This window comes from Botrytis sinoallii, assembly GCF_014898435.1.
Source record: "Botrytis sinoallii strain Bc 23 chromosome Unknown BSIN_016, whole genome shotgun sequence".
Taxonomy (NCBI): domain Eukaryota; kingdom Fungi; phylum Ascomycota; class Leotiomycetes; order Helotiales; family Sclerotiniaceae; genus Botrytis; species Botrytis sinoallii.
This window is the reverse complement of record NW_024066043.1, coordinates 38,628-59,353: the sequence shown is the minus strand read 5'-3', so window position 1 is coordinate 59,353 and position 20,726 is coordinate 38,628. Positions and strand designations below refer to the sequence as shown.

Below are 20,726 nucleotides of genomic sequence, written 5' to 3'. Positions count from 1 at the left end.
CCTCCGCAAATAATACAACGGCGTCGGAGTGAGGAGTGCAGGGTCGGATGAGTATACACTTCTACTCAAAAATTCGGATTGAATAGTAGTTATCAAAAAGTCACAAGTTGCTAGGTAAGACTATCAACTTCCATTTGAATATTGAGAGTCTGTAAACATCCTTCAGGAAGACGATAAAATACAATCGGGTCTGACCCCATACATTATTACTTCGTTGATAAGCTGTGTTCCTTAAACCTCTCATCCATATATGTGCGGCGTCGCAGGTGGTAGTGAATCTAAACTTCCTCCCTTGGGGTAGCCCCACTATTCAAGTAAATAAAATAGCAAAAGAGTTCACGCGCCCGATGCACCAGGCGCGCTACATCTCTGTTGACCTATTTCGCGGTATCAATGACTCCGAGGGGATCGAATGCTCCCTACAAAGATACCGCGCGCACCTCGAGTTGTTGTGTCTAACCGTTAAGCTAGATTGTCTATTGGGTCAATACCACCATTTGACAAGGGAACTGGCGGGATTGAAGATTATATTGGTTAGGCGAGGTTGGTTGTAGTGAATGTTGAATGGTGGGAAACAGAGAGCGGATGGTGAGGGATGGAGGGAAGGTGAATAAGTATTCACTTGACAATACTTGGATTGAAGTGGAGCCTTTGGCAGGTGTTTCTCTACGGAGAGATGATGTTCTTTTTGTTTTATCTCATCTTGCTTCCGCTTGTTGCCCTTTTCGCAAGCCGAGTATCGAGGTGGTGAATTGGGAGAGCACACGTTTCTAGTGGTATTTACAAATACCTACTACAAGCCGGGATGTATGGAACGCCTACGCAGAAGCTCGGTAGTCAAATGCTACCACATTTCCATCTATGCACAAATTTTGTAGCGCTAGCTTATTCGTTGAGATACTAGGTAAATTTTGGGATTTCTGGCAATTCTCACTTTCGTTCTTTGGTCCATCATCAGCTTTCTATCCTCTCTCGTTCTCTGGATATTATCAGCCATTATGCTTTGAGATGTTGAAGAGTCGCGTGTAGTAATTAGTGAGTCTGAAGTTGCAAAAGCGCCAATGGAAGCTACGCAGAGCAAGAATAACAGAATGCTGGAGTCAGGAATAACGCTGGCCCTTTTCCACTTCTTAAGTGTCTCAGAATGAACATTGTTAGCAAATTTAAATTGCAAATCGAGGGACTATACAAATTCTAAGCTCAAATGAAGCGATTTGATGTATTACTATCGATCGTATTCTCGAATCCTGTTGATGCGCTCCATGTAAGCGAAAAGGAAAAGGGCGGCTGGAACGATGGTTTGGGATTTGGGATTTTCTATTTTCGATTACAGTATAAGATAACAATGTTAGTATTTTACTGGAATGGCCAGTCATTTAATGTTCCAATCTGGGCAAAATATCAATTAGAACTGGTATTGTAAAATTTAAGTTTGAATCTATGTCATCTTCAACCATCCGAATCGCTTCCTCGCCAATTGATGCCAGCAGCCAATATCTTACATCAATCAATAGGAGTCATACAGCAATAGTGTGAGTGAAAGATCCATAACTACTCAAAAGACCATTTCTGTCCATCTGATCCCTCCCTGGGTACTATACTGACTATCACTTTCCTTCCGGGCGGAGCAACCTGAAGAGACATATTATTGAGATCTTGGCCAGGTTCAACCCAATTTCCCCCTACTGGTACCAAGTCGAACCTCATTGCTAGCATTGCCACAAGCGCCGCTACCTCTACCATAGCAAACCCTCGTCCGGGACACAAGTTTAAACCTCCGCCGAAGCCTCGGAAAGCATGTCCAGGAACCTTGCCGCAAAAACAATTCGCGCGAAATACATCGGCCGCCTCTTCCCAGGTCTTCTTGTCATAGTGTAATGCTCTATTGGCTATGATCACCATTGAGTCCTTCCTAAGGAGATACTCATCATCTCTAACGATCATATCTTCCATGACCATACGCGGTTGCGTGCCGGTAGCTCGGAATCGTAAAGCTTCTTGTTGCGCGGAGAAGAGTATCGGTGCGTCTTTTAACCTACGAAGGTTGATCTTACGTTCCAAATTACCCGTCTCCATCGAACGCGTGGTGGTTGTTATTTCTCGCACTTGCTCCCGCACTTCCCCCAGAAGCTCGGGATCAGAAAATATATGGAAGACTGTCCAGAAAGCGGTAGGAACCGTGTTGGTCATTATTGCAATGCCATTGACACACTCGAATCTGGCAAGGTCGTCGTGGCTCATCTCGGTCGATAGACTTGCGTATCTTGCTTTGACCAGCGATGAACCATTCTTTTGGGCACCTTTAGTAAAGTAACGACTCATTGCCTCTACCACTACGGCTCGACCTCTGATGGCTTTGGAGGCAACAAAATTCGGGAGAAACTTTGTCAACAGGAGCGTGACATTGTCGTTGGCAAAGTTCCTATATCACGCTTAGCTTAGTGTGGTAGATATAAGCTGTTCAAGCACGACATACCAGAACCCAGTTTCTACCTTTGAATCTCGATACGGATTTTCGGGACTGTAGACGCTTTCCGTCGTGGCAACCGTAATTTCATGCTGAACCCATGCCCAAAGATCAGTAGTTAAATTGATATCACCTGTTTCACTTGCTAAATTGTCAAGACGGGCCTGGATATTTTCTGCTGCGATACGGATCATGCCATCAACGCCGCCAAGAGGGGAGATTGCCTGCTGTGTGGCTTTCAATCCATCTATCAAGAGACTAGGTTTCTCAGACGCTGGCTCTAGATTGGCAACCAATTTCTTCATCCCATCTCTGCTCAGGCCCCCAAGTTCAGCTGTGAGCAGGGCCTCCAGGTACCAGAAAGAAGCGGTCTTGCCCTGTCTCTGAAGAGAGGTTATCAGTTCCGGAGAGCCGACGATGTGCACTTTTCCGCCAAACATAGGGATCGAAATGATTGGTGCTTTCCATGTTTGGCTGTACATCCAATGGGGCGCGAGTCAGCACTCGTGTACTGCTTTACGGGACGTTAAACTCTCTGCGGGAAGGAGTAGGACCTACTAGATTTTGGTATAGTATGCACTTCTGTACCAGAAGAGGCCGAGGGCGTGACCGATGTATGGGATGGTTGGTTTGATTTCTGGGGGCTCTTGAGAGTCAGTGCTAGAGCCGCGGCAGAAAAGCCCGGGTTAGGAGAGTGAAAGATACTCCTATGATAGCGAAGAGTAAATAGATTTCTACAGTTGCCATTGTCTGCGTTCCTGAAAGTTTCTTTTAGGAGTTAGGTGGTTGATATCACGTTTGATACATTCAACTTGTTGGGCGTGGAGAAGTTGGAGGTTGTGATTATATGAAGAAAATGTGTTGGCATATAAAATATCATGGCATCTGATTTGTGATTCACTTGAGATTGTTACACGGTCTACGACTTCCATTGGTATTTAATAAGTGAATCTGCCGACTGATTGTTGGCTGTCGGTATCTTGTTGCTTTAGACTAGCTATTGGACCCTGAGACATGTGCCTCATTACGCCGCACGGTTCTGATAGGGAAGCAAGTATGGTAAAATAATATTTCTCTTAGTCGGTTGGTGTCTAGTGTATTGTAAACCTCAATCAATTATATTGCAGAAGCTAATACTATCAAAAGTCCTCCCTACACAATTGTGATATGTAGATATTGAGGATTTGATGTCTGTTCGATTAGAAAAAGACTCCGATTTCGAATGCTGCCATTGTATTGAAAGTAGCTCCGCGAGCGAGAAAGACAAATCTTCAGGTAAACCACCAAATCTGTTTTTGAGTTCATAAAAAACCGCCCCATTTACAAAAGCTAGAATTCTGATAGAAACATATCATCCTCCATTTACTACCGCCCTAAGTCTCTATCTCCACCCACCATGCTCTAGCGACCCAGCCACCGCCTTCCTAAGCCCCTCCTCAAAATCTTGAATCGGCTCATACCCCAACACCTTCCTCGCTTTTTCAATACAATACGTATGCTCAAACAGTGCATACTCCACCTGCTTTTTCCCCAACTGATACGGTCGTTTCCTCCCACATGTAAAAATCCAAAACACAAATTCCAACACCGACGAAAGAGCCAACGCAAACCACGTTGGCAAATGGTAAATCCGCTCATCGTTCGATGTGTAGCCCGCAAATTGCCAAATCATCCTTGCGAACCCCCAGAACTTCCGTGCTTCGCCATCGTAGATATGGAATGCTTCTCCGTCTGCCGATGTAAGATTGGAGCATTTTCGCTGGCGCGTGTCAAGGAGAGCTCGCGCGAGTAGAACATGTGAAGATGCTGCGTTTTGAACACTGCAGAAACTCCAGAGATTGTTGGCATCGCCCAGAACCACGTTTGTTCTGCGCTTTTCCAGGGCGTTCAACGCACCGGGTATACATATCGGATCATGCGTTCCGTAGATAATTGGGAATCGCAGAGCGCCTGTGCAAAGATAACCTTCGCATGAGAAGGCTTTGTTTTTAGAGTCGTCTAATGACAAGGGGTTGTTTGCACTCAAGATTAATTTCTCTGCCTGTGCTTTAGTTCTTGCATATGCAGGCGCTCTGGGGTCGCTGTCGGCGAGAGGAGATTCTTCGGTAAGATTTACGTGTTTTGATCCGCTGCAAAGAAGTGAAGATGAAGTGTAAACAAGCACTTGTACATCCTTCGACTTTTTCGCGATGCGGAGAAGATCTTTCGTGCCTTGGATCGCTACCCTGTCGTAATCATTCGCTGTCCCTGTCACGGGAGATGGAGATGCAACGTGCATAATGACTGTAGGTTTGAGATTATCGATTAATTTCTCTATCGAAGAGGCATCGGTAAGATCAACATTGTGGTAAGTCGATCCACTCACTTGATTTTTGCTTTGTTTGGCAGAACGACTGGCGACGGCTACAGGAGAGAAGTTCGAATTCGAAACAAAATGACACACAAGGTGGTAACCCACAAAGCCGCAGCCTCCGATTATAAGGACGCCGAGTGGTTCATTTCCATCGTTCGAACTCTGAATTGACGTCTTCATACTTATCGAGAATAATACTGCGTGAAAACGATCGGCGAATAATTCGAGTATGTAATCTTGAAATGTGAAAGCTAGCTTGGTATGACACTTCAGACTTCAGGCTATAAGCTATCCAAAATGCAACAACATATAATGTTGGTTGCAACTGTTGCTATGGACCTGCTTTTTGCCGGCGCACAAACACAGCCTGCCACCTCATACTAGTGAATTTTCCAGTGTAAAAGCCACACATCTGTACATTATACTTATCGAATGGTCTCAGAATCTCATATCATTGGGCCTGAATGGGATCACTTGCATGGTCATACAGAATCAAGCAGCAACTGAAGTCTCAGGGGCCTAGGTCATACTATACAACTCACAGAGTTGTACAGATATGTTTAAATATAGGCGAAATGGACGGAATGGCGATGAAATACCTGGTGGTACACTATAATCAAACTCTTTTACGTCATCAATATTGGCGATTAAGTATTGAAGCGAGTGAACTTTATAGAAACTGGTATGTATTATGATGTGAACTAGATACCTCCATCGTGTGACCTTCTAAGAAAATGTGTAGCCTGAATAACGCTCAAGTAACTAAAGTGAACTCTACAGCTGAAGGAATTGACTAAATCGACTAAATGGGTCATAAACTGTCTTCTGAATCTGCAATTTTTGAATACCGGACCCATGAACGGTTTGAACAGGATCATTGGATGCAAAATTCATATACCTAAAATCACCAGCCATTCTACTTTCACGCCAGTATTAGATAACATGACAGGCTTACGTGCTGTTGAGCGCCAGCTCATCAGTGCTTTGCCAAAGATCCCCAACCGTCGGTGCAAAAGCGACAGCATCGGTATCGAAGCTAGAATCATTATGCCCAAAAGGAACCACCGCTTAAGAGAGCGGTTTGAAGTACCACTCGACAGTCATCTCATGTTGTGTCATTAACACCTGATCCTAATAAGTGGTAAAGGCAACACCGTTGGCATTATTATTTTCTGCCTCGGAGGTGGTATTAGTATTTGGACTAGTACAATAGATTTCGGGTGCGATCAAATAGTGGCGGCAAAGTAATCACTGCCGATGATACTCTTATACACGCGAGTACAGATGTTGGGCCCGAACTCCTATGGGCGATCAAAGGAGCAGGCGAATGTTTGGTGTCATGGTAAAGTTGAATCTGAGGACATATCCACAGTCAATCTTTGGGTCGCCATCAGGGGCACACTAGATCGGCAATCTTTGTATTGTTCAAATAGTACGGAGGAAGTGTGCAGGGTGATGGAACGATTGATAGTCACCACGAAGTATGACGCCGCTGGGATCATGGTGGCAATGGCACCATCCCGGCATTTCAGCCAATGATCGCTGTTGCACCCTATTTATGTGATTCTTCATCCGACCCGGATCTTCTCCCGCCCTTTATACGCATGTGCACTAGCTATGTGTGTAAAAGAACACCGGCGAAATGTGCATATGTACAGGCCTACTAGAACGTTCAATAACAGTCTCGACTTTAGCGGAGATCCAACGGAAGAACCTCTTACATTCCAACCTCTTACAGATCTCAATCCGACTATGCCATTGGCATCGACCCTTACTACCCTAGTTCGAGCGACCACTTGGACTTCGCCTGTGCTAAGGGATATCTCAAACAGTTCAACTTGACAGACTTTCCTGATTTCAGAAGCCCAAATTTCATGAAAGTTATCGAAATTTACAAAGAGTTGTTGGCCACCTGCCCCGACGCTGGGGCTGTTGGTCATGTGTTCGAGTGGCATACCGGAATATCAAAATTGTCACCAGCCAATTGGGCATTTGGTAATGAGCACGTTCATTTATGGCTGACTGTAAGTGATATCCTCATACATGTCACGACACAAGTTTGGAACTTTTCTTTTTTTGGTCATTAGCAACTGTTTCTCTGGTGCCATGAAGCAGAAAACCACGACATCGTTCTTGACTTCGAGAACAAAGCGATTTCAGCTATGAGCGATGGACATGCTGAGGAAGACTGGGGTTGTTGTGCAAATTGCAATCGCACAGATCCTATCCAGCGATAATATTGAGTAGAGGAAAGTTTAAAGAGATTGAAATCATTGAAGCAGAAGTGGGATCCGCAAGGTGTTTCCACACGGCAGTTGTTATGACATCCAAGCGGTTTAGCTAATGAGGCACTGAGTAGTGATGGATGGAACTTGGACGACGATGAAAATTAAAGTTGTGTAACCCGATTCCCGAGGTCAAGCCGTTGCGAATGGTTTAAAGCATCGTGAAAAGATCAAAGGTGGATGTACTTTCGTGGCGTGGGTCAACTACTGTAATAAGTAGGTGGGTATTGGGTAATTTGTAAGGATGACACGGACATGAAATTATTGGAAAATAAATGATTAATCTATGGTTGCTTCTCTTTTGAAGATTTGATATCCGACTGATCCTAGAACGAATTGTTAGCGATATTCAATCCGCTCCAGCTTGTAGATGTAGAGTACGCCAACCAGCCAACCAGCCAGCCAGCCAGCCTCAAGCCTTTGACTCTCGAGTCTCGAGTGACTTTTCCCAAAGAAAGGGGTCTTCATGAAGTGTCTCTGATGATTTGATACTCCTATCTTGAACACCTTGACGCCGTTATCCCGTTAGATATGGTGAGTGATATTTCGAGACCTTGTCTTAACATGGTCCACCAGTCCCTTCTCTCGACCTTCTCCCAGCTTCTCCCGTAATTCCGATGTGGTTCAAGGAAAAGAAAGTGGAACAATGAAATGTGAAATATCGATCCATTTGCGGGGAAGCCAAAAATGAGTAGGGATGATTTATCGGGAGATCATCTGTGCTAGACTCAATATAGTAAAGCACATGATCGCACGAGACCTTTTGATGATGGCACGCAAATTGATATGGGGCCAGTCACTCCATTCTTCATTTCTCACGTTGGTGCTCGAGTGATGATTTATTATTATATTTGCCTGGTCTTCTAGGTGTGGAGGGACTGGTAGTAGTACTCGAACGTTTATGGTACGATGATTTGAATGGAGGAATGATCAAGAAGATCGAGCGTGGTATATAATCGAATGTAATAGAATGAGATGAGAAGGATCTGAACTTAGTCACGATATCAAATTTGAACGAAGAGGTAGGTATCCCGTGACCAAGCATGTAGTACTCGAGTAGGGACCGAGGGATATGTCGACAGTATACTCTGGATAGATTCATAAGTAGATGAGAAAGGAAGGAAATGGAATATCTCTGGAAGCATTTTGAATGACTAGGTATCAATCAGTAGATGTCAGTAGATGATGTACAGTACAGTCAGGCAGGCAGTCAGTAGTAGTGTGATGCACCTCACATGATGAGATCTCTTATATTAATTGCTATCATGTAGCCGTTGCAGTAGCTCCAACTTGTCGGCTGGTAGCAGGCCGGTAGCGGTAGCAGGCTGGTATGCAACTTGCAACTTGCAACTTGCAAGCTTGACTAGATTCTTGTACCCTGGTACTCAATGAGTAATCAGTGACCAATGATAAATGTCTAGTCTCTATGTAGGTAGGTAGTCTTTAATCTCTAATCTCTAGTCTCTAGTCTTTAGTTTTTAGTCTTTAGTTTCTAATCTTTAATCTTTAGTTTTTAGTTTTTAGTTTTTAATTTCTAATCTCTAGTCTTTAATTTTTAATCTTTAGTTTTTAGTTTCTAGTTTTTAGTCTTTAGTTTTTAATCTCTAGTCTTTAGTCTCTAGTCTCTAGTCTCTACTCCCTAGTCCTCAGTACCCAGTATCCAGCACCCAGCATCCAATCCCTAGTATTTATGAATATCATTTGAATTTTGAAGCCTGAAGCCCAAAGGAAGAAAAAGGTGCAATAAGTTGCAGCGATGCAAATGTCTCAAAACTGATATACGATGTGATGTATGTCCCTGTGTAGCACTAGTACCAATGAATGATAATGTCATCATTTTCTAGGGAGGGATCTTCACGAATGATTTGTCTGCGATCGAAGCTGGACGGGGAAATCAAGGACAAGAGCAAAAAGGAGGAGAGCGAGAGCGAGAGCGAGAGTAAGAACAAGAACAAGATTCTTTTCGATTTCGCTAGATACGATTAATTGATGATTGGCGTATTGGGTATTAATTTGACCCTTCGATGAACCCTCTGATTGGTCCTACCTGTTAAATTGAGATTTACCTATTTAGTACGTATCTACGTGTGTAATCTTACCCTCCCTCGAGCCTACTCCGTACCTAGTACCTCCCTCGAGCCTACCACACCTATCTACTTACGGAGGACGGGGACTGACGAATGAGGGTCATGCCTTTTCCACTTTCTTTCTTCTTTCCTTTCTGTCCTCTCTATCATTATAAAATTCACGTCATAGGGAAAAATGAATCCTGGTTATGTAGGTATGATTCTCGACTGTAAACGGTAATATAACTATCGATGTATAATTTCCGGATTTTGATCATAGAACAATATACCTAGGTAGGTAGTATTCAGTATCTCCTACTCGTAGATAAGCGTCTTGAATAATTGATCATCTACTCCTCAGTATCCATCTCCATCTCCATCTCCGTCCACATCCCCGTCCTTCTCTTCCGTGGATTCATATTACACGCCTAATACCTGTACAAGATTTTGGAGACATATCTACATATCATATGTAGATACCTATCTACCTCGTACACTCCTACACTCGTACTTTTCATAATAAGTATAAGATAAACATATATATATACATATATATAATCATTCTATTATTCCACTTCACATAGAAGCCTTACAATAGTATCTCTTGAGTATTTCTCTTTATCCTACTAACCCAGGTATTATTCGCTTTCATACCTAGATCCCCAGTAGACTTGTCGCTAACTTATAAATCCCATGAAGGAGTGACCACCTGCTTGTCATACCTATATTACATTACCTGGTAGTAATATATCCTTTCACCCCTCCCCTCCTCAATTCTAGATCATCTTCCAAAATACCTCCCTCATGCCTGCGACGATATCTCAGCCATCATCTATTCTCGTTGAAAACCAAAAAGAATTGAACAACATTCAGAGATATAAGAAACGTATCAATACAACCCAAATCGCTGACTCATTTGATTTGATTCGTAAATCCGAAATCTGAAATCTCGAGGAATTTGGAATTTGGAATTTCCGGTTTTTTTTCCCTTGACTAGTAAATTTCCGTCCATTGTTTGTGCTACTCTACTGGGTATCTGATGTCTTGGGTCCCTTATTAGTCCACAACCACCCATTTTAGCTTGATCTCCCCCTACGTCACGTCAACGATCAAATCCCCCATACCATTATTACCATTATTACCATTACCATTACCATTACCACCAATCTTCCTTACCACCTTCAATTACTACTACTTTCCCTGCCGTCCCTTCCCTTCCTCTCTCTCTTCCTTCCCGTCCCGTCCCTTCCCTTCCCTTCCCTTTCCTTTCACGACTCGTCCTTTGCCCTTATTTATTCATCATGTCTACCATCGGCACAAATTCTGCAATTCCTGCCCCCGCGCAATCATACAACGATCGAGGTTACGGCGCTGCAAGTACCCCACGAGCACATCCACAATCTCAAATCATCAACGGAGGAGGTCCTGCAGTATTAGACTACGCTTCAAACGATCACGATCCTCATACGAGTATTCAAAACTCACACGGAAGATTCAACGAGGAGTGGGATGCGAGTCAACGAGGAAGCTCAATAGTAGACGGCAATATGCATCGATCATATTCAGTCATGTCGCAAGGCGATACCTTGATTCCTTCCAGAGGGGGAACTCTTAAAAAGAAAGCTTCATTAAAAAGAAGCGGTAGTAAACGAAGTTCCAGGGCAGGGAGTGTTCGCAGTTTGGTGGTTCATCCACAAGGTGATATCGACGAGGCACATAGTGCTTTCTATTCTCCAGTACCCACAACCGGAAATCCCACGGATATTTTGGCAAACCGGTTTCAAGGTATTTCACCATAGCTTTTGATCGGCGACAATATGCTAATCATTATCTTCTACTTTCAGCTTGGCGTAAAGTCCTTAAGGATCTTATCGTTTATTTCAAAGAAATCCAAAGCCAATATGAGCACAGATCAAAGAGCCTTTTGAAGGTCTCGAATGTTATTAACAATACCACGGCGCCCGCCGTCTTTTTACCTACAGGTGGAATTGACGACGCCCTCCAGATTCTTCGCAATTATCATAAATCCGCAATCGCAGAGGCAAACAAGTCCAGAGATATCGAGCAAGATGTTATTCTTGCCTTGACCGGCTTGCGTAGCGATTTGCAACAGAAGATCAAGGAGATCAAGGGCTTATCGGGCGACTTTAAAAATTCCGTGGATAAGGAGATGGAAGCGACTCGAAAGGCTGTGGCCGCATTGCAAGATGGTTTAGGTCAATCAGACATTGATCCTTCTCAAATGACGGGCAAGCATGATCCATACTTACTCAGGCTTGCTGTGGATCGTCAGGTCGAAAAGCAGATTGATGAGGAGAATTACCTTCACCAGGTATGTTTCAATATTTTCCAAAAAAAAATTCAGAGGCTCAGGAGCTAAAATAACCAGGCATATCTCAATTTGGAAGCCTCTGGGCGTGAACTCGAAGCTATTGTAGTGGGCGAGATCCAAAAGTCTTATAACGCGCTCGCAGGTATATTGAAGCGTGAGGCAGACAGTGCCTATAGCGCAGTAGACGAATTACGCGCGGGTCCAATTGCCATGCCAAAAGATCATGAATGGACGGCATTTGTCGAAAATGATGAACATTTTGTTGATCCAAAGCTTCCTATTCGAACACCAGAGATTATAAGATATCCTGGACAGGACAACGAGCTTGCTGGGTGCATTAGAGAGGGTCTCCTTGAGAGAAAGTCCAAGTTCCTAAAGGTAATTCCCACTATGCCCAAGTTCCACGATCTTCTGCTAACTCTAATTTAGTCTTACACGTAAGAAATTGATTCAAAGTGATACTCATAATATGTATTGTACTAATCTCAATTCTAGTGCTGGCTGGTACGTCCTTTCTCCTACTCACTTGCATGAGTTTCGCTCTGCGGATAAAATCGGAGCGCCAATCATGTCTCTCTATCTCCCCGAGCAAAAGCTCGGCTCTCACTCGAATGAGGGAGGATCCTCAAACAAATTCATACTCAAAGGTCGTCAAACTGGAGCATTACATCGCGGACACTCTTGGGTTTTCAGAGCGGAAACACGTGATACTCTACTCGCTTGGTACGAAGACATCAAGACTTTGACGGAAAAGTCTCCACAAGAACGTAATGCGTTTGTGCGTCAGCATGCCCGCAGCGTTAGTGGTACATCACAACGAGCTGGTTCCATCAGCAGCGACGGTGTTATGGACGAGGAGGACGAAGAACCATTTTCGGCACATACATCAGCCATTGTAGGCACTCAAGGACTCAAACAAGAACAAAAGCGTCCTGAACCAGGTGGGAGATTTCCATCAGATCTACAAATTAATGCGACGCGTGGCTTACAGGCTCCTCTTTCGCCTTCTAGCGGAAGTTCCATTTTTGGAGGTGAAGCAGATGATGCAGTGATTACCGCTGCAGCTCTACCCGCAAGTGGTGTTGGCCATCACTATGGAGAGAGCCCTGGCCACGCGTCGCCGACACACGCACAGATGATAAATCAAGCTGCTGAAGAAGATGGTGTGAACCCTTATACTTACGAACCCATTCAGAATATGAACACTACGCGTGATAGTCAAAAACATGAGTTACCTACCACTGCCGCTACCGCAGGCTTAGGCGGCGCCGCTTTGGGCATAGCAGGCACAGCCGCATACCACGATCACCAGCTCCAGAAACAACGCGAGCAAGCAGACATGGAAGCGACGATGATAGCCGCCCCTGACACGGACCGACTCCGAGAACAAGCGGATATGGAAGCAGCTATGATTGCAGCACCCGACGATCATATATATGACGACGACAAGGCACAGCAACAAACAGATATTGAAGCCACGGCCATTTCTGCACCTGACACACACATGTCCGGAGGACGTAGCCAGGGCGATATTAGCGCGGTCCCTTGGTTCAATGAAGCAGGGGAGACTGCGGCCATATCGACAGTAGCGGCTACTACGGCTGTCCCAACTACCTCAACTGTCACAGATACTACTGAGCCAAGGTCAATGGAGGCACTCCTCGATCCCCTCGCCAAGGATCTCGAACGTCCAACTTTGGCTGCTGGGCAAAATCATCAAAGCGTCCAGAGTATCAGCCAATTGCATGTCCCCGGTGAATTCCCCAGGACTAGAACAGAAACAGGAAGTTCTTTGAGTAACGAAACTGTCTAAAGTGGGTCCCATTTTTATTTTTATTTTGGTAGGACAGAACTCAAGGGAGAGAAAAATCTGGAAGTATTCTGTATTTTGTGCGTATGGATTGGGTGCGTTAGCGGACTCTACGGTTAAGGGGATGGAATGGAATGGTTGGGATTGGATGGTTAAGGAGGAGGGAAACTAGGTTATAAGACTTGGGAATGAGGAATTGGCATGGTGGAGAAGGTATGGATGGATGGATGGGCTCGATAAGATTTCCGCGATACTTTTGCTTGAGGAACTTGGGATTGAATGCAATGCAATGCGATGAAATGATCTCCTTTGTGGATTTACTATTGGCTACCTAGGTATTGCCGAGTAGATATGTCCTGAATATGAAAATATTAGTTTTATGTTCATGTTTGTGTTCATACTCATTTTGATATGGTGACTTCGTCTGGGCGGGGAGGGGTAGGATATTTAAAGAGATGTTGCCAATAAGAGAGGAACAGGAAGAAATCCAATATTGCTAGTGAGGCAATATCTGGGGGTAGAGATCCTTTCATGTCAAGACTGGAAGAAACAAGATACCTCGATCATAATGTTTACGTTCACACTTAAAATTTATGTAGTACTGTACTCTCCACCCATCGGTCATCCTTAGACCCTAATCTATACACAAACATACTGGTGAGTAAAATATCGTATGATCTCCTTTCTATTATATGATGTGTTCCTTCTCTCTTCGTTATTGAAGAGTTTGGGAACGGAGAGGGGAGGAAGAGGGATACTTTCTCTTACTTTGTCAAAGATGGAGATAGTGACAAGGTTGGGGAGTGGATGTTTTATTTGGGGGATGAGGGGAGGGGAGGAGAGGGCAATCATGGTAGAGGGTAGAAAGGGGGGTGGGGGGGGGGGTAATAGCTGAGTTGAGATGGGATGGGAAAGGAAGGAAACGAGAACGATTTTGGGAGTTTTCTTGTGGTTCGTGGTTTGGATGAATATCTATATCCGTCTCCCATGTTGCATTTTCAGACGACAAAGTAAAGTACGTTAGTTGCTAGAATGTTGAAAGATTACTTGATGGGTAGAAAAGTGAAAGTGTTGGGAAATCTCATAGGGTGCCGGGGTGGATATAATTCGAGTGGTCTTGAGGAAGGTATGTAGCCATAGCCGTATTACAAGACCACAGACAGATGAAGAAGGAATACTTTTCTGTTCAATGGTTTCTGAAAATGATACTGGCGGTGTCTGTAATTGGGGCGCAAAGTTGCCGTTGTCGAGGTCGATGTTTCAAGTAATCTGTTGTTACATCGATCATTCGTCCATCTCATTGTACGTACTGGAAGAGCTCGTCCACTCAATTTCTCGTCAATTCAGTAGAACCTCGTTGACAGTATGGTATGTACATGAAGCCAAATCCTCTTTCTAGGGTTTGATCTTATGAATTGTAGTAAGAGTCACGTTGTGAGGTCTTCAGAGTTTGAAATGCTGTGGTACTTTCATTCGATTGGGTAAGATCGGATAGAGCCAGGTCCCCAGGCAGATTCAAGAATTGAGATCTTCTTAATCAATCTATACTCCAGAACATTCCAGCCTGCCTTTGAAGATGATTCATTTCGTTCAACAGAATCAATTCGGATGACAAAATACAGAACAAGCAGAGAGAGGCAACTGCTAAGAATCGACATCTCAATATCTCATCCAATGCGGAACTTCATTCGTGGTAAGATTTTTTCATGGAACTGTTAGCATGATTTTGGGTTGTCCATCTAATCTCATAATTTACTGTACTATCTCTATTTTTTCTTCTATCATTCTCCTTTATCGGTATATACAACTCCTCCTTCCCTCTAGGTCCATCAAGCAAACCTATCAATACAGACTAAGCTGCGCGCGCAACCACCGCCCTCAAACCAGGAAGAAACATCCCGATGCCTCATTTCGCTGGTTCGGCATACCTACAGATAGCAAGGTAATAGCCAGAAAAGATACTAGCGAATAACAGGAAACGCTTTCCCTAAACTAGATTCCTTCTCCCTTGCCCATCGCAGTATCTCTTCCGCCACCCTCGAGACATCCTCGAGATTCTCGATAAACATTCGTTCGTTCCTTGTGCCTCAGCCAGAAAAACACAACGAGCTATGAGGGATTATTCAATAATTCTTCTCATATGTGTGTCTTACAGCGAGAACACCAAGGATAAACAGAATCTTACAACCATGTACCTTTCAATAGACCGACCACCTGGTATGTTTCACGAGCATGCGCCTTCGCTAGACTACTGACCTACGCGGTTTTCATCCAATACTTCTACTCGCGTATAGTCTCTCCATAAGACACAGCTCTGACCAGTCCACAGATTGGAGCGAGATACCCTAACGGGATTCCCGATGATCTATCTATCGTTGAATCTTGCCAGTTCAATGGCACATTCCTAGAACCTGGTAATGGGAACTACCGTGAGGGAAACTCCAATCCGACATTTTGGGGTGTAATCTGATCGAATAGGACATAAGCCTCGCCTGTAGACTAACTTGCCGAGGATCTTCGCGATTCTTGGTGAAAATTCATTTTTGAAGTTGTTCTTCTGCTCATATACGAGTGGGTCTCTTGCTGCGGTCGGTCATAATCACGTTCGAACTTTAACGTGACTCTTCGTCATCAGTGTCGCTATGCACTGAGCCTTCCTCGCGCCGATATACGGTCGGAAATCTCTTGGGAGTGTGGATGTTGGGAATGGGTTAAGATCTTTAGTTGGGCTGAGATTTTCAGATGAATCTGGACCTTCAAAAGGGTCGGAACTTTCAAGTGGATCGGGAATTGAGAAGGTGTTGGGCATTCAAATTGGATTGGAGCTTGCAGATGAATTGAAACGTTCATGTGGATTGAATATTTTAAATGGGCAGGCAATACAAACAAACAAGCTTAACGTTCAAGCCAAAAGATTTTATCCCTTTCCGCATTTTGAAATATTCGCTAATCGAAAGCTTGGTAACCTTGAAGTGAATAACTTAGCTCCCTGCCCTCCACGTAGGATGATAAATATGAGCTTGCGTTTTGTGTAACGGACCGGCACTACAAACCACGAAACCATTATGAAATTGTAATTCTCTTTTCATTCTTGTCATCTCCTTATCCCTCATATGACGCTAAATCTAGCATACTAACAGCAAGGAAAACGCATTGCATCTCACGCCCTTTCTTATGCAGTGGTCATATATCTCATGCTCGTATTTAACAAATCCTTATTTCATCATCTTCGTACCTATCTTCTCATCTTATCATGCTCCTAAAATTCCTTCCTCCAACATCTCATTTTTAAGCAGCAGGCGCAACAGGAGCCGCAGCTGCCTCGACAGGCTTCGCTTCACCTGGGAAAGGGTTATCCGACCTTCGCTCATCACGAAGTGCTGTGAGTTTCTCAATTGCTTCTTGCAATGAAACAGGCTTTCCTCGATCTTGACTCGAGGTATCGTCACGATTTCTAACATTGACTTCACGACCCTTCATTTCTGTGTCGCCGACAACTGTCAAGGGTATTAGTATTAATCTATGACAAAAGGCATATGTGACCACTTACCAAAAATAAAGTTGTATTGTGCCAATTGACCTGTACGGATCTTCTTTTGAAGAGTGTTGCCACTGAGGTCAACATCAATGAACATTTGTTGTTTGTGGAAGATGGATTGCACTTCCTTGGCATATTCAAAGTAACCAACTCCGACTGGGATAACAAGGATTTGTCGAGGACTTAGCCAGAAAGGCCATTTACCAGCGAAATGCTCAATCAAGATAGCAGTGAAACGTTCGATACTACCTGCCATAGCTCGATGAATCATGACTGGTCTGGCACATCCAGGGGTAAGTGGCTTGTACACTCTTTCCTTTGGTGGAGCATTTGGATCCTCTGGTTCAGCATTCTTCTTTGGCTTGACGATGGGCTCCTTGACGGCGTCTTCATCCTTCTTAGTTGGTACATCACCGGTATTGTATTCAAGTCCAAAGTTTTGAGGTAACTGGAAATCAAGTTGGATTGTAGCGCATTGCCATTCTCTCTTGAGGACATCGCAAATAGTGATATCAATCTTTGGGCCATAGAAAGCACCGTCGCCTTCGTTAAGTACCCATGGTACTCCACCATCAGTTGCCGCAAATTCGTCCAAAGCAGATCGGAGTTTCTCCTCTGCCATATCCCAAGTCTCGAGTTTACCCAAGTACTTTTCTGGGCGAGTAGAGAGGTTCAACTTGAAGGTGAAACCCAAAAGACCGTAAATAGCCTTGAGAAAGTCGAACAAACCAGTGATTTCATCCTTGATCTGGTCCTCCCTACAGAAGATGTGGGCGTCGTCTTGTTGGAATCTTCTTACTCTAGTCAAACCGGTCAACGCACCCGAAGCTTCATTGCGATGAAGAACACCGAAATCTGCAACTCTCCAAGGCAATTCTCTGTGACTGCGCTCGCGGTGACCAAACATCAAGCAATGGCCAGGGCAGTTCATGGGCTTTAAAGCAAAAGTATCCTTCTCGACAGGGAATGTGAACATGTCATCCTTATAATACGCCCAGTGACCGGAGGTCTTCCAAAGTTCGGAGTTGTACATATTTGGCGTAATAACTTCTTCGTAGCCACGGGTCCAGTATTGCTCTCTCAAAAATGACATGATTGTGTTATAGATACGAGCACCGTGTGGCAACCACATGGCAGATCCAGGTGACATTTCGTGGAAGAAGAATAATTCTTGATCCTTACCAAGTTTTCGGTGATCACGCTTTGCAGCCTCTTCCAGAAATTTCTTGTGCTCAGCCATTTGCTTCTTATCAGGGAATGAGACACCATAAATTCTTTGCAAAGAGTCGTTTTCCTTATTTCCGAGGAAGTAAGATGCTGAGTTCTTCATGATAGCAAATGTCTCGATTCTGCCAGTGTTAGGGACGTGAGGACCTCGACATAAATCGATAAGAGGTCCGTTACGATAAACAGTGGTGTTGGTTCCATCAGCGATCTTGTCCTTGATGATGTGTTGCTTGTACTTGTTGTCCTTGAACATCTCCAGAAGATCATCCTTAGAAAGAACCAGTCGCTCGAACTTTTGCTTCTCCTTGACAATTTGACCGACCAATGTCTCCAAGGGCTTCCAGTCTGCGTCAGTGACTGTTCCTTGATTTGGCAAACCCATCTCGTAGTAGAAACCATTGTCGATTGGGGGGCCGATACACAAACTGCAACCGAATCGTCTTTCTGAGGCTTCGCCCAAGATATGAGCACTAGAATGCCAGAAGACTCTTCTGCCCTCTTCGTTCTCGAAAGGGAGCAGCTCAAGTGTGCAATCCTTCTCTAAGGGTCGCTCCAAATCCCATAGTTGCTCAGAATCCCCATTCAATTTCGCAACAACGGTGCGCTTGAGAAGACTCTTCGAGATTCCCTCTGCGATTTGGGCGGGTGTGGTCTCCCAAGCAATACCCTCCTTAACAGATCCGTCCGCAAGAGTAATGGTGATGGGATCTCTTGGTTTTGCAGCGATTTCCGCGTCATATTTTGCCTTCAACTTGTCGAAAACTGCTATGCGATGAGCGATAAATTCTGGCGCTGGGTTGAGTTCTAAAGGTCCGGCATCGACCCCACTATCCCCTCCCTTCTCCTTCTTAGGCTTTAGTGCTTTGGGTGCTTTCGGTTTCTTCTCTCCAATGGCAACATTTTTGACACCCTCTGCCACCTTCTCAACTGCCTCCTTTGCCTGTTCCATGGTGTTTCGATAGGTTGTTATTCGAAGTTTGCTGTACTTGGGAGGAGTCAAGTACAACTAGACGGTGAACTCTTTTGAATATTTTTATGACTCCAATTATTGTAACGTTTGTCCCTCCTCACATGGACCGTGCACTCTGCAGATGACTAAGTCATGTCTGACCAATGAAAATCGTTCTCATCTTTGGCTCCACGCTACCCAGTTTTCGCTTCGAATAATTTTTTGGAGAGCTTTAATTTTTGTACTCTCCAACGATAACGCCAAAACACCCTCGAACAATCGCCAACATCAAACAATGTCTTTCCGAGGCGGATCAAGAGGCGGTCGCGGTACCGGCGCAAATGCTGGTTTCAGTGGTGGTAGAGGAGGATTCGGTGGTCGTGGTGGAGGTACGTTAATACTCTTTTGCGAATTTGAGCAGATCAATTTGTGCGCAATTGCTAACGATTTACACCAGGACGCGGTGGTTTCCAGCAAAGAGACAATGGTCCTCCAGCAGATGTATTTGGTATGATAGTTCCTGTTCGCATTGTTAGAGCCAATTGCTAATTAAAGACAGCTATGGGATCTTTCCTCCATGCCAGTGAAGGAGAAATTGTCTGCGAATCCATCAATACTAAAATTCCTTACTTCAATGCGCCAATCTACCTAGAGAACAAGGTATGTAATTCTCAATTCAAACCCCTTTTATAAAATATAGACTAACAACCAATTGATAGACCTCAATTGGTAAAGTCGACGAGATTCTCGGCCCCATCAACCAAGTTTACTTCACCATCAAGCCAACCGAAGGTATCCAAGCTACTTCATTCAAGACTGGCGACAAATTTTACATCGGCGGCGACAAACTTCTTCCTTTGGAGAAATTCCTTCCAAAGCCAAAGCCACCTCCAGGAGCACCAAAACCAAAGAGAGCCGGTGGTGCCAGAGGAGGTAGAGGAGGACCAATGAGAGGCGGACGAGGTGGTGGAAGAGGTGCGCCACGTGGAGGAAGAGGTGGTTTCACACCAAGAGGTGGCAGCGGAGGATTCTCCAGAGGTGGTGGTAGTGGTGGTTTCTCTCGAGGAGGTGGTGGTTTCACTCCTCGAGGTGGCGCGAGAGGTGGATCGAGAGGAGGATTCTCCAGAGGTGGACGTTAAAAACGGTAGGATAAAGAACTGAAGTAGACCAAATCTGGGTATATGGCGTTTAGGGATATGTTTGTTGGTACGGCTTGGGCTGCTGCGAACTTCTGTGCAAAAATTGTACTTTCTTAGTCAATAGTCGGTGGACGATAGGAAAATCATGAAGCTTCGGGCAACATATTACACATACTTTACCAAAGAGAACCTGATCTAAATTGAGATCAATCACCCGCCCAAAGATTACGGATCGAAAAGCCTCCAGTCACATTACCTTCTCTGTATATTTGGCCTTCATCTACTCTTAGAGAGACAATCCTCTTATCCAAAGAACGTCCCCTAAGAGAAACTCGAATATTTAGCCAGGTCTTCGATCCTATACACATTTCTTGTGCCTATCTAATTCGTTGATTACCAACACAAAAATGCATATAATCTTTCTCGCTCTCCATCTTATAGAAGTCAGCAATTAAATACTTCTCGATTTGATTACAAGATGAAAACTGCAGGTGCTGGAAAAATTTGTTCACTGTTGATATGTTGTGCAGAAATGACTTAATGTTTATCTGTATTATTGG

The 20,726-nt window shown here is 44.3% G+C and overlaps 7 protein-coding genes across 7 annotated transcripts; 3 read left to right on the top strand and 4 right to left on the bottom strand.

Moving 5' to 3' along the window:
- Positions 1-1,551: 1,551 nt before the first annotated feature.
- Positions 1,552-2,907, bottom strand: EAF02_008378 (uncharacterized protein; the record flags this gene model as incomplete). Its single annotated transcript, XM_038904426.1, has 2 exons — positions 1,552-2,422; positions 2,477-2,907. The coding sequence occupies 2 exons, from the start codon at positions 2,905-2,907 to the stop codon at positions 1,552-1,554; spliced, it is 1,302 nt and encodes a 433-aa protein (XP_038755483.1).
- Positions 2,908-3,848: 941 nt separating this feature from the next.
- On the bottom strand, positions 3,849-5,000 carry EAF02_008377 (uncharacterized protein; the record flags this gene model as incomplete). Its single annotated transcript, XM_038904425.1, has 1 exon — positions 3,849-5,000. The coding sequence occupies one exon, from the start codon at positions 4,998-5,000 to the stop codon at positions 3,849-3,851; it is 1,152 nt and encodes a 383-aa protein (XP_038755482.1).
- A 1,355-nt stretch (positions 5,001-6,355) lies between these two features.
- Positions 6,356-7,057, top strand: EAF02_008376 (uncharacterized protein; the record flags this gene model as incomplete). Its single annotated transcript, XM_038904424.1, has 3 exons — positions 6,356-6,439; positions 6,515-6,844; positions 6,908-7,057. 3 exons carry the CDS (start codon positions 6,356-6,358, stop codon positions 7,055-7,057), a joined length of 564 nt encoding a protein of 187 aa, XP_038755481.1.
- Positions 7,058-8,959: 1,902 nt separating this feature from the next.
- Positions 8,960-9,296, bottom strand: EAF02_008375 (uncharacterized protein; the record flags this gene model as incomplete). The annotated part of the gene is made up of 2 exons (XM_038904423.1): positions 8,960-9,148; positions 9,267-9,296. 2 exons carry the CDS (start codon positions 9,294-9,296, stop codon positions 8,960-8,962), a joined length of 219 nt encoding a protein of 72 aa, XP_038755480.1.
- A 1,176-nt stretch (positions 9,297-10,472) lies between these two features.
- EAF02_008374 (uncharacterized protein) lies at positions 10,473-13,316 on the top strand (the record flags this gene model as incomplete). Its single annotated transcript, XM_038904422.1, has 5 exons — positions 10,473-10,956; positions 11,016-11,503; positions 11,561-11,881; positions 11,933-11,940; positions 11,999-13,316. The coding sequence occupies 5 exons, from the start codon at positions 10,473-10,475 to the stop codon at positions 13,314-13,316; spliced, it is 2,619 nt and encodes an 872-aa protein (XP_038755479.1).
- A 2,690-nt stretch (positions 13,317-16,006) lies between these two features.
- Positions 16,007-19,079, bottom strand: EAF02_008373 (uncharacterized protein). The gene is made up of 2 exons (XM_038904421.1): positions 16,864-19,079; positions 16,007-16,810 (listed from the first exon to the last, which is right to left on the bottom strand). The coding sequence occupies exons 1-2, from the start codon at positions 19,076-19,078 to the stop codon at positions 16,602-16,604; spliced, it is 2,424 nt and encodes an 807-aa protein (XP_038755478.1). The 5' UTR covers position 19,079; the 3' UTR covers positions 16,007-16,601.
- A 243-nt stretch (positions 19,080-19,322) lies between these two features.
- EAF02_008372 (uncharacterized protein) lies at positions 19,323-20,166 on the top strand (the record flags this gene model as incomplete). The annotated part of the gene is made up of 4 exons (XM_038904420.1): positions 19,323-19,416; positions 19,485-19,535; positions 19,587-19,687; positions 19,747-20,166. The coding sequence occupies 4 exons, from the start codon at positions 19,323-19,325 to the stop codon at positions 20,164-20,166; spliced, it is 666 nt and encodes a 221-aa protein (XP_038755477.1).
- Between the last annotated feature and the right edge of the window lie 560 nt (positions 20,167-20,726).